Source organism: Ranitomeya variabilis, chromosome 4 (genome assembly GCF_051348905.1).
Source record: "Ranitomeya variabilis isolate aRanVar5 chromosome 4, aRanVar5.hap1, whole genome shotgun sequence".
Taxonomy (NCBI): Eukaryota; Metazoa; Chordata; class Amphibia; order Anura; family Dendrobatidae; genus Ranitomeya; species Ranitomeya variabilis.
Window position 1 is genome coordinate 613429955 of NC_135235.1, and position 12264 is coordinate 613442218.

At 44.1% G+C, this 12264-nt stretch overlaps 1 protein-coding gene across 5 annotated transcripts in view; it reads left to right on the forward strand.

Annotated features, from left to right (window-relative positions):
- Window positions 1-12264, forward strand: part of SDK2 (sidekick cell adhesion molecule 2) — an 826128-nt gene that overhangs the window by 696570 nt on the left and 117294 nt on the right. For all 5 annotated transcript variants that reach the window (XM_077253403.1, XM_077253405.1, XM_077253404.1 and 2 more), the window contains exons 4-9: window positions 3024-3171; window positions 4693-4826; window positions 6194-6305; window positions 9952-10142; window positions 11064-11147; window positions 11844-12038. In XM_077253403.1, coding sequence (XP_077109518.1) covers window positions 3024-3171; window positions 4693-4826; window positions 6194-6305; window positions 9952-10142; window positions 11064-11147; window positions 11844-12038 — 864 coding nt within the window. The remainder of the gene's footprint in view (window positions 1-3023; window positions 3172-4692; window positions 4827-6193; window positions 6306-9951; window positions 10143-11063; window positions 11148-11843; window positions 12039-12264) is intronic.

Here is a 12264-nt window from a genome sequence, read left to right on the forward strand (position 1 = left end):
TTCTCTCTGATTACGTCTCATAGATACCGATCTAGTAGCCATAGAAGACCCAGATACTTCAGATACATCACTGGCAGATGACATAGAGGTTTGTGAGGGAGTACATCCCAGCCGGTGACTTTGTACATGCGGTTTCCTCCACATATATACAGTCAGGTTCATAATCTCTCCGATCCCTACTCAATTTGTTTAATTGGGTGGTCTGAATTTTCTTAACCACAGTCTCCAATGTTTTATCCAGTTGACTGTGGAACACATTCAACTTTTCCACTGTACCCAAAGATTTTAATATATCCTCAATTTTCCTAATACCTATGTCTAATTGCGATATTACATTGTTGTTATGCTCACTCAATAACAGAGTGGAAAACTAGGAAGTAAAGGGAGGAAAAAACAAATAGGAGAGGATTAGGATATGCACACAGATAAATCACCAAGCAACAGTCTACTGAACAACACTCCAAACGCCTTCTCAAACAATCACCACATCCAACTCTAGAACCAGGCAGTTTGAAACTAACACTGGCATTCCCTGATTGCCTAGAGGCGAGTATATAGAGCAGATGGGAGTGGCCAACAGAATAGCTGATACTATCAAAACAGGAAAGGCCCAGGAGTTCTCAACTGAACAGATTAACCCCTGCTAACATAAACCTGCACTATTTAATATGATGGTGAAGTGCTTTTAATTAGTGCAGGAGTATGAGTAATCAGACCCCTTGGTCTTCTAGCCCCTCTCTGTCACTGTAAACCTCAACTAAAGGGGTTGTCTGGCCTTGGGGTACAAGTCTACAGTTACTTTATGTGACTGCAGACTCGTGAATCCTCATAGTGTGCACTATGCGCACTGTGAGGATTCTCTGGTGCCTTTGCCGGGAGTGGGTGAATTGCACTTTCCTTTGCTGTGAGTGGGTGTTTTGTACTTCTGGCCACATTCCAACTAGACGTTTCCAGCCTCGCTCAATTCATTTCCATCGAGCAAGGCCATGCACGTATATTCAGCACATGACCACATATATGCAAATTGCATACTTGCAGTCAAGCATGCACAGTTGTTACTGGAGAATATTGGCAGTGCGTACTGTACACACTGTGAGGATTCACACATGTACCTTAAAGCCGGACAACCCGTTTATGTTTCCATTTAGAAGGAGCTAAGCTGCAGTTTCCAAAATATTGTTACACTATAGGTCCATCTACTTTATCCTATTACACTTCATCGTTGATCAATTGATTGGTTGATCAAAACATTTGCAGGCCCCTTATCTGGCGTCCAGTTCGGTACTCCAGTGGAGCTGGCCATGTCATTGCAAACTTCCACTCAAAGGCTGGTATTCTGTGTGATTAAGCCTCGTGTAGCATCCTGATGTTCTTCACATGAGCCTTGTAATCAAAAGAGGCGCCCAGGAAGCCGGCATTTAAGCGCTGGATGAGGAAGTTTGCACTGCAATAGTCTGGCTGCCATGGACTCCCTACCTGGACGCCAGGGTACTGCAATAATTCTGCTAAACTCTAGCATCATGTACGTTGGAAATATGTGCTGTGCAATATTCCTGATGTAAACTTCTGATTTATTCTACTGTATAGGTGTGAAATGGCACACATCACCATAAGCTCTAGATCTTCCATGTAGTATATCCTTTTGCATGATTCCTTTGTAGTATTATTAGTATTATTATTATTATTATTATTATTATTATTATTATTATTTATTGTTATAGCGCCATTTATTCCATGGCGCTTTACATGTGAGGAGGGGTATGCATAATAAAAACAAGTACAATATTCTTAAACAATACAAGTCATAACTGGTACAGGAGGAGAGAGGACCCTGCCCGCGAAGGCTCACAATCTACAAGGGATGGGTGAGAATACAGTAGATGAGGATAGAGCTGGTCATGCAGCGGTTTGGTTGATCGGTGGTTACTGCAGGTTGTAGGCTTGTCGGAAGAGGTGGGTCTTCAGGCTCTTTTTGAAGGTTTCGATGGTAGGCGAGAGTCTGATGTGTTGTGGTAGAGGGTTCCAGAGTAGGGGTGAAATCTTGTATACGATTGTGGGAAGAGGAGATAAGAGGGGAGTAGAGAAGGAGATCTTGTGAGGATCGGAGGTTGCGTGTAGGTAAGTACCGGGAGACGAGGTCACAGATGTATGGAGGAGACAGGTTGTGGATGGCTTTGTACGTCATGGTTAGGGTTTTGTACTGGAGTCTCTGGGCAATGGGGAGCCAGTGATGGGATTGACTGAGGGGAGAGGCCGGGGAATAGCGGGGGGACAGGAGGATTAGTCGGGCAGCAGAGTTTAGAATAGATTGGAGGGGTGCGAGAGTGTTAGAGGGGAGGCCACAGAGCAGGAGGTTGCAGTAGTCAAGGCGATAGATGATGAGGGCATGGACTAGGGTTTTTGCAGATTCTTGGTTGAGGAATGTATGGATTCGTGAAATATTTTTGAGTTGAAGTCGGCAGGAAGTGGAAAGGGCTTGGATATGTGGTTTGAAGGAGAGATCAGCGTCAAAAATTACCCCGAGGCAGCGAGCTTGTGGGACTGGGGAGAGTGGGCAGCCATGCACTGTAATGGATAGGTTCGTTGGGGGGGTCGCTTGAGATGGGGGAAAGATGATGAATTCTGTTTTGTCCATGTTAAGTTTCAGAAATCTAGCGGAGAAGAAGGATGAAATAGTAGACAGACATTGAGGGATTCTGGTTAGTAGGGAGGTGATATCTGGTCCAGAGATTTAGATCTGTGTGTCATCAGCATAGAGGTATATAATGGTGTTATCAATAGCGTCTACACTAATTTACCAATACCTTCCCAAAGTATGCCAAAAGGGCTCTTTTTCGGCATGCATGAGGTTGGTTGGGTCTTATGGGCATGTTCGTTGTATCCCCAAGAAAAGCAAAATGTACATGTAAATGTAGTGTGGCTAGACCCTACATGTGTTGGCGTATAGGTATGTAGCGGTTTTAGTGTAGCGTGATTGATAAGAGCTAAAATATCTATAATCCTGTTGATGATCTAATTTTCAGACATGGGGAACTTTGAAGATGGGGACACCTCCCTTGCCGTATCTCATGGGGATGCAGCAGTGATCACTGCCCCCAGCATTTCCAGTTTCCCCCAACCGCAGGTGACCTGGTTTAGAGATGGAAGGAAGATCCCTCCCAGCAACCGCATGTAAGTGTGTGGAAAATGGCACTAATCAAACCTACACGTCCCTTAGCCTAAACGCACGTCCGCCTAACACAAGGATAACAGGACATTCAACCAGAGTTTAGGAGAAGGGTGATCAAAAGGTGCAATAATTCACTCATCTCACCTTGGTCAATGGGGATAGAGAAATCCAACATATCCCATGTACATCTACATCTATCTTGCAACCCTTCCAACTTAATGGGGTTGTCCAGTTCTTCGATAGTTGTTCCAAGTCTAAATTAATTAATTAATTCTGTGTACCCTGGCTGGCTGTCTCTCTTAATTCATTTTCGTCCTGGCATCAGACATGATGGACAAGGGTTAGCTTGTAAAGTGAACCACGGAGACACATAGAGGTAGAGGAAGCTAAGTCAGAACTCCAGAGGAAGTGGGTCGCCTGGGACAACAACGTTTATGTCACCGGACAACCACTTTTAGGGTATGCTTAAATTGGAGGGGGTTTTTAGGAGTTTTTGAAGCAGAAAGTCTTCAACTCTCCAAACAAAATTTGTAGATTTTGGAATTCTGCTCCAAAAATTCCTAACAAAACACCCTTTGGATTTAGTTCCATGTTAGAAGTAAACTTATTTGGTGACCTCAAACCAATGTGTTTGCAAAAATGTATGTAATTCTGATCTGGGTTTTGCAGGTGTTTAACAGTTTAATTCTTAGGGCCTTTGCCTCTTTAATTGATATAGACTGTAGTAATAAACCGCATTTACAGAATCCCATTACGAGTTTGTCGCACGCACGGTATCTTTGGCTCGGAAACACCTGTCTTGCGCTGAATCATCCAGGAATTTAGAAGTACTAATGAACCAGCGGCATATTCTGCCTTATCTACCTAATTGCAGAGAATTATTATCCAGATGATCTGGCAGCTGATCCCATGTGAGCGGGGCTGAGCGGGGAGATATCTACGGGGACTAGCGCCAGAAAAGCAGAGTGGAAAGGGTGTTGGGTCATTGAGCGAGGAGACGGGAATGTCATGTATCCTCCGCCTCCAGCACAAGACCATATCTTGCAGGGAAATTCTGTTTCGGCAGCTTGGGCTGAGATTAGTGCCGCTTATCAGGATACCAGCTGTGCCAGTCCAGGACGGACACAAAAGCCTATACTTTCCATTTTGACTAAGACTCCATCACTGGGTGCAGGACGTAATCCTGAGTCCTTTGTAGGAGATTTTGGAAACACAATGAAAGGTAGTTTACTGCAGAATAACAATGCACAGAAGAAATTACCCATCCACTATATACCCTAGAAACAAAATTGGTTTACTTATTTAAAGGGGTCCTAAAACTAAAATTGGTGACTAGTAAAAAAGTCGACATATTGAGGACCTAGCACATTTAGGACAGCCTATTTTCTGAGGATGAGGGTGTCTTTTCCTGAACCCTGCCTGCATTGGACAAGGAGTGTCCAGTAGATTGACCACCATCTTTCCTTGGATATCAGAAGAGGTTGATTTTTGTGATACATTCATTTTTCCTTTTTCCAAAACAGTGCAATCACCAAAGACAACACGCTGGTGATCCTGTCCAGTGTAGCCCCCGATACTGGCCGATACTACGTACAAGCCGTCAATGACAAGAATGGTGACAACAAGACCAGTCAACCCATCGCGCTGACAGTGGAAAGTAAGTTATGGACTGGCCATCGGCCATTGTCCACTGTCTTTATTCTGGGTCCTATTATAGTGTAGTGATACATTGGTATCTTCACCAAGATAATGGTACTGCCACTAGCTCTTACTAATAAGGCAGATCCAAACATCATTCAGGGAATGTAGAAAGCTGGAAGTGCCGTAATGGTAGCTGATAACGATAGCTTCCAAAGTAGAGTCTAAACCTGTCCAATGGACCATATTAGAAATAATAGAAAGACAGAAGCCAAGATAGTCCGTCCTTTTGGCCTCTGTCTGGCTAGAATGCAGAACAAATGAAATGGAAAAGTATACATTTTTTGGGAAGTTTTTTTTCCCACAGACAAGTCCATGGGCGACTGATTCCACTGGATAGCTCCATCATAACCTCCCTTTAATATGGCAAACACTGGCCAAAGGTGAGTTGTATGCCAGGAGGCACCAACGCTAAACACCCAGCGTCCTGTCATAGCCTCAGCCTCCAGTCTGGAAGTTGTCACCTGCAACTAAGCTTCCATTAACGCTGGTTTTATTTCTGTGAGCCAGTTCTTGTTTTACTAACCAGTTAAAGAGATGAATTGAGGACTGAGGCTGAAGGTGCATGTTGTGCCTGTATTCAGTGACGGGATGGATGGCACAGTCCACACTAATCTCCCGATCCTTGTACTGCAGACTCAGCAGGATACAAAGCACACGCCCGGGATTTACTGCAAATGAAACATGCCCGCTGCCCAGACCGCCGCTCACCATACCGACCCTGTTGTCTCTTTTGCTGACAGTAGAAAAAGCAATGTTTTAAAGAAACTACGAAAACACGTCAGCTGTATACAGGACCTGGTGCAAAGCACCAGCTTTGAGAGAATAATGGGTTAACTGATTTTAATTAATAATTTACTTTGCCAGAACTCAAGTCTCAAACTTGGCAAACAGATTGCCTATTGTATCCTAATGGCCATTGAATAGTTTCGATTTACTGCACAACCTTGCTTACAAACAGAGTTGTTAATGCTTTCTCCAGAGCTGCATTCCGAATTCTGCTAGCTTCCTATTAGCTCTCTGGTTGCATGACCATAGCAGCACCCTGCCGGCTCCATGTCTGTAGAGAACAAGCTCCGTTGTGATGCATTATAGAAGATGAATTGTTTCAGGTACGGTGTGGTGGATGCATAATATCACGGCGGTTCAGGTAAGCTGCTGGAGGCACAATTCAAAATACAGCCGTGTCTATCAATAGTGTATATAAGACACAACGCAGCGTGGCCTCTAAACTGTCACTCATCAGATGTTATGTAGATGCTGTTTGAGGACGGGTGCAAAATAAGCTGAAATTATAACTCACAATATAGCGCTTTTTTTTTATAGATGTCGGCGGCCCTGCGGATCCCATTGCTCCTGTTATTATCATCTCACCCCAGAATACCAGCGTTGTGACAGGCACCTCTGAGGTCACGATGGAGTGCGTAGCCAATGCCAGGTGAGGGACTGTGAGTGAAATGAAAACTAGCGCCAAAGGAAAAACTACCGTATATACTTCCACTGCACAAGGATGTTATTTTGTTTAATCTTTTACCCAATTACCGTATATACTCGAGTATAAGCTGAGATTTTCAGCCCATTTGTTTAGGCTAAAAGTGCCCCTCTCGGCTTATACTCGAGTCATTGTCCCAGGGGGTTAGTGGGGGAGGGGGAGCGGCAGGAGTGGCGCCTGTCACATCATACTCACCTGCTCCTGGTGTGGTCTCTGCACATCCCTGCTTCTCAGATGGTCTACGGCGCCCGCAGCTCTTCCTGTGTTCAGCGGTCATGTGGTACCGCTCATTAAAGAAGCAGAGACCGGGCCAGGATAGGGTCAGTATGACGGGGGAGGGTGAGCCGTGCAATATTCACCTGTCCCCGTTCCACCACCGAGCTCTGTCTTCCTCATCCTCTGGCTGTGATATTCAGGTCAGAGGGCGCGATGACGTGGTTAGTGCGCGCCCTCTGCCTCAGCAGTCACTGCAGAGAGATGGAAGACCCAGCGGCGTGCAACGGTGGAACAAGGACAGGTGAATATCGAAAGTGCCGGGGGCCTGAGCCAGCGGCGACTCCGGCATCTGGCCCCCATAGCACGCCGGGGTCCCCACCTGCTCAGGACACCAGCACCAGACCCCCAGCGACGTGAGGTGAGTATGTCATTTTTTTATTTTTTTTTTAATCGCAGCAGCAGCAGCTTACGGGGCATATTATTCTATGGAGCATCTTATGGGGCCATCATCCTATAAGGAGCAGCATATGGGGCATATTATTCTGTTGAGCATCTTATGGGGCCACCAACCTTTATGCAGTATTATATGGGGCATATTATTCTATGGAACATCATGGGGCCATCAACCTTTGTGCAGCATTATATGGGGCATAATATTCTATGGAGCATCTTATGGGGCCATCAACCTTTGTGCAGCATTATATGGGGCATATTATTCTATGGAGCATCTTATGGGGCCATCATCCTATATGGAGCAGCATATGGGGCATATTATTCTGTTGAGCATCTTATGGGGCCACCAACCTTTATGCAGTATTATATGGGGCATATTATTCTATGGAACATCATGGGGCCATCAACCTTTGTGCAGCATTATATGGGGCATAATATTCTATGGAGCATCTTATGGGGCCATCAACCTTTGTGCAGCATTATATGGGGCATATTTTAATATGGAGCATCTTATGGGGCCATTATTAACCTTTGTGCAGCATTATATGGGGCATATTTTTTGTATGGAGCATCTTGTGGGGCCCATCATGAACAGTATGGAGCATTATATGGGGCTCCTGATTCAAGATGGATATTCAAAAACACTTAACCTACTGATGTCTCAATTAAATTTACTTTTATTGGTATCTATTTTTATTTTTGAAATTTACCGGTAGCTGCTGCATTTCCCACCCTAGGCTTATACTCAAGTCAATAAGTTTTCCCAGTTTTTTGTGGCAAAATTAGGGGTCTCGGCTTTTACTCGGGTCGGCTTATACTTGAGTATATACGGTAAATAAAAAAAAATCACACCTTTCAATCATTTCACTGACGCAACCTGTCTCCAAAGCAGCTCTGACATATGGAGTCACGGGTCCTACAAGATCTCTGAAATGTTTGGACACGTTAAATAGTAGCCTCCATTTTAATTTAAATTTTTTTCAATCAATAACATACATGAAAATAATCCACTTTGTAATATATCTTATCAGATAAATCTGCTTCTTTCTCCTCCTGGTCTGATCATTCATTCTCAAAATTCTCAGCTCAATTCTTCAGTGAATACCGATTTTTCTATTGCTAAGATAGGAGACAGTTGGTGCTCATAAAGTTCTATGGAACTTGCAGTAGAATGTCTGTGTCTCCCTCTAGCTCCTCCCTTGTGCCCTCTCCATAGAGTCTTATAAGCACCAACTGTCATCTCCTATCTCAGTTTTCATTAAGTACAGATTTGACAGATTTTACCCATGAATTGAGAGTGAAAGATGAATCCAGGAGGAGAAAGAAGCAGATTACTCTGATAAGATGAATTACAAAGTTTCTTGTGTTCAGAATTACTATTGATTTCTGAAATAAAAATGAAAAGGAGTCACTTTTTAAGTTTTGTGTACTCAATGGGTTAAATTTGTTTCTCCAGCACAAATCACAGATAATTGATCGGATTCAGACATGGGAATTTGGAGACAAGTCATCATCTTGATCTCTTTCTTAAGCTCTTCAAACTGTTCTTTCCCGACCATTATCCTACTGACATAACCAGCACCATTAGGGAATCCTCGTACGATAAAGGCGGGCAGTTTGTCTGTACAATAGTTAGGCAGTTGGTACGGCTTACATCTACAGTACCTGATACCAGGGGTGGACCCAGTGTTTACAGCAGAACGTTGCCCGTCTCACTGGGCGCCGGGTTGTCTCTTTCCGGTGTGCACCCTGGTGCCTTCTCTTCCACTTGTAAGTGAAACTCACACACATGGTGCAAAAGAAAATGTGATTCTTCAGACCTGGACACCTTTTTCCTACTTGATCCAGTTCTGATGCTAATGCCAATTGTAGGAGTTTTTCATGGTGGATCCGGCCAGCATGGGCACTCTGACTTATCCGCTGCTTTACAGACTCATACACAGCAATCTGCGATGATCTGATGCCTATCTATCACAGCTAGCACACAAGACCTGCTATATACTGGAAACACCCTACAAGACCTACTATATGTGAGAAACACCCCACAAGAAGTGCTGTATACGGGGAAGACCCCACAAGACCTGCCGTATACTGGGAACACCGTACAAGACCTGACGTATACCGGGAACGCCTCACAAGACCTGACATATACCGATAACACCCCACAAGACCTGACATATACCGGGAACACCCCACAAGACCTGCCATATACCGGGAACACCCCCAAGACCTGCCGTATACCGGGAACACCCCACAAGACCTGCCGTATACCAGGAACACCCCCACAAAACCTGCCGTATAACAGGAACACCCCACAAGACCTACGGTATACCGGGGACACCCCACAAGACCTGCCATTCAGCGGGAGCACTCCACCAGACCTGCCGTTTACCGGGAACATCCCACAAGACCTTCTATATTCTGGGAACACCCTACAAGATCTGCCATAAACATAAAACACCTCGCAAGACCTGATGTTTTGTAGATACTCTGCCTTAATCGTTTAGCCATTACATTTTGGCTTCTGCCACCGTCACTCGGATCCATACAATTGCCTTATTTTCCTGCTTCCAACACATCAACTGTAAGAAACGGTTGCTCATTTGCCCCTAATAGGATAGTAACTGACTTAGTGTTGTTAAGGCTGTTTCTTTTTCTGTGGTGTTTTTTGAATTTTTGTGCTTTTTCTGTGAGCTGTGTTTAATAGACTAGTAGCTCCTGCCAGGTACCATTGTCACCAGATAATCATTGTTATCCGCTTCACCCGTCGGTGAATTTTGTGTTATGGATGAATCTCGTCCAGGTGCCATAGATGACATCACTGCTCCTTTCTCCGCACTCAATTCTATGGACTTTTTCTGTTGTTTTTACCACTTTTCCTTCCTTGTTGTACTTGATCTGTTTCTGCTTTTGATATTTCCAGACCCCTCATCAAGTTAAACATCGCATGGAGGAGGGACGGGGTTCCTATGTCCATCGGAGTGAGTGAGTTTGGTCGCCGGCTGACTATCCTGAACCCCACACTGAGTGATGCTGGTTATTACTCTTGTGAAGCCACCTTACGTAGCAGCAGCGTCCCGGCCGTCTCTGCGGGGGCATACCTAACTGTACTCGGTAAGAAGACAATGAGCTCATCATCGGCACGAAACGGGGTAGATGGAGAGGCGGATATCGCTCCTTTCCTGCATAGGGTCCAACTGTTTCTACTTATGGACGAAGGAGCCGCTGTCAATTGACGGCAAATCCACCCATCATTGCTGCACCAAACACACACATGACATCCACACGCTCCGCTCATCACTACCCCATGGTGGTCCTTCACGCACGTAGAGTTTTCTCAGTGCTGCATGTCCAAAGTTAGCAGCTTTAATGCTTGCAGTCTCATCACTGCTCCATCACTCAGGTTACAACCAAGAAACACAGTGTCCCATCCAATTATCTGCATATGGGCGGTATGCAATAAAATCGATGACATATGGAGGGTTCAGGTGACTTGTAATTGATTACACGTCTGTAATTGAGATCCATTGCCAATTAGCAAATCCCAACGCATACACATTTAGAAACATGAAAAAAAAAAGATAGAAATAAAAAGGTAGAAATAAATAAAAAGTCAAAAATAGATTATAATTTAATCAGGAATTTTTTTTATTACTTGAATACATGGATTTGAGGCTAAAAAAATTTCACCATTTGGCTTTTACTGGCTCTTTGTTTCCCTGCATATTCAACTTTGATGTAGTCTGATGAAAAAAGCTCGGAAAAAGACCATAAAATAGTTGCAAACTCTTCAATTAGACGTCAGAATGAGCTCACTGACAGAGGCTATAGAAGGCAAACGGTGCCAGATATTGAATGAAACCCAGTTGTAAAAATTAATTTTAGCCAGAAATATATGCTTTTAAATGCAAAAAAAAAGAAATAAGTTATCCCGAAAGAAGGAGAATCCCTTTGAAGCATTTGCTCTTCTTTCTTTTTGCTGCTTATTTTTTTTGATTGGCAATAATTGAATTAATTTTCTCTGTCTTGTCTTAGAACCCCCTCAATTTGTAAAGGAGCCAGAGAAGCACTTGACAGCAGAGATGGAAAAAGTGATTGATATCCCATGCCTGGCGAAAGGTAAGTGTGAAACTGCACAACTGGCTCACAAATTTGTGTTTTGCGATCCAAGTTCTGGGTCTGACTTGTGGCCGGTCATTGGATCACGGTCCGTACTCAGACTGCAAAACGTAGCTGTGTGAATCCGGCTTAACGTGATGGGAATCTTTTTACAAAAAAGTGGCTAAAGTATTAATACAATTTAGTAAATGAATACTTGCTATAGGACACATGCAGGTTGTCAGCCCTCTAATTTTGCCCCCTGAGGCAGTGGCCTCGGTGCCCCGTTCAGATCTAGGATTCAGAGTTCATTCCCATACGTCTTCTCAGTTCTGCGCTGAAGTCCTGGCACTGGTAATATATGCTCACTTGTCAGAAATAATCAGTAGCGCTGCAATTAGGCTCGTGCTGTATGTATAATTACTACCAGAAAAGGGCACTGCAGCCCCGAAGCATTTGGAAAAAATAAATGACTATAACATTGAAGGGATCTGGAGATGATTTAATGTGCTCTGTTATGTTAAGTACCCAGGAGACGCTACTTCTCAGATAGTGTGTAGATTTTTTACTGTCCTCTGGCTTTTTTTTTTTTTTTTCTCCTTGTTACACTTTACTTTATGCTTTTTGCAGTTTTATAATTACACTTCTCTGCAAGTCAATTGTCTTTCCCTGACTATTTTTTTTCTTATTACTTTCTCTTCTTTTTGCCCACCACAGGAGTGCCCCAGCCAACTATCTCCTGGTACAAGGATGCCGCTCTGATTGATGGACGAAGGGACACCAGGTTTCGCACCATAAGCGCAGGAAGCTTACGGATCAGCGGACTGATGCCCGAAGACACGGGAATGTTTCAGTGCTTTGCCCGAAACAGTGCAGGGGAAATACAGACCTCCACCTACCTGGCTGTAACTAGTAAGTGCCCAAATGTAAGACTACAAAAGAACGTGGCCATAGACAAATTAGAGCACCCTTGTCACTGCACCTCGGCTAGTTCACATGATGCTGCAATGAGCACAGAGAGACCCTAGTGATCACTGGGTGACATTAGTGATGTATCACCTGCAATCTTGGGTTCAGGACTTAGTAATTAGAATGGCACTTATGCATTAGACTCCTTGACAATTGTGCCTCCTTGCAT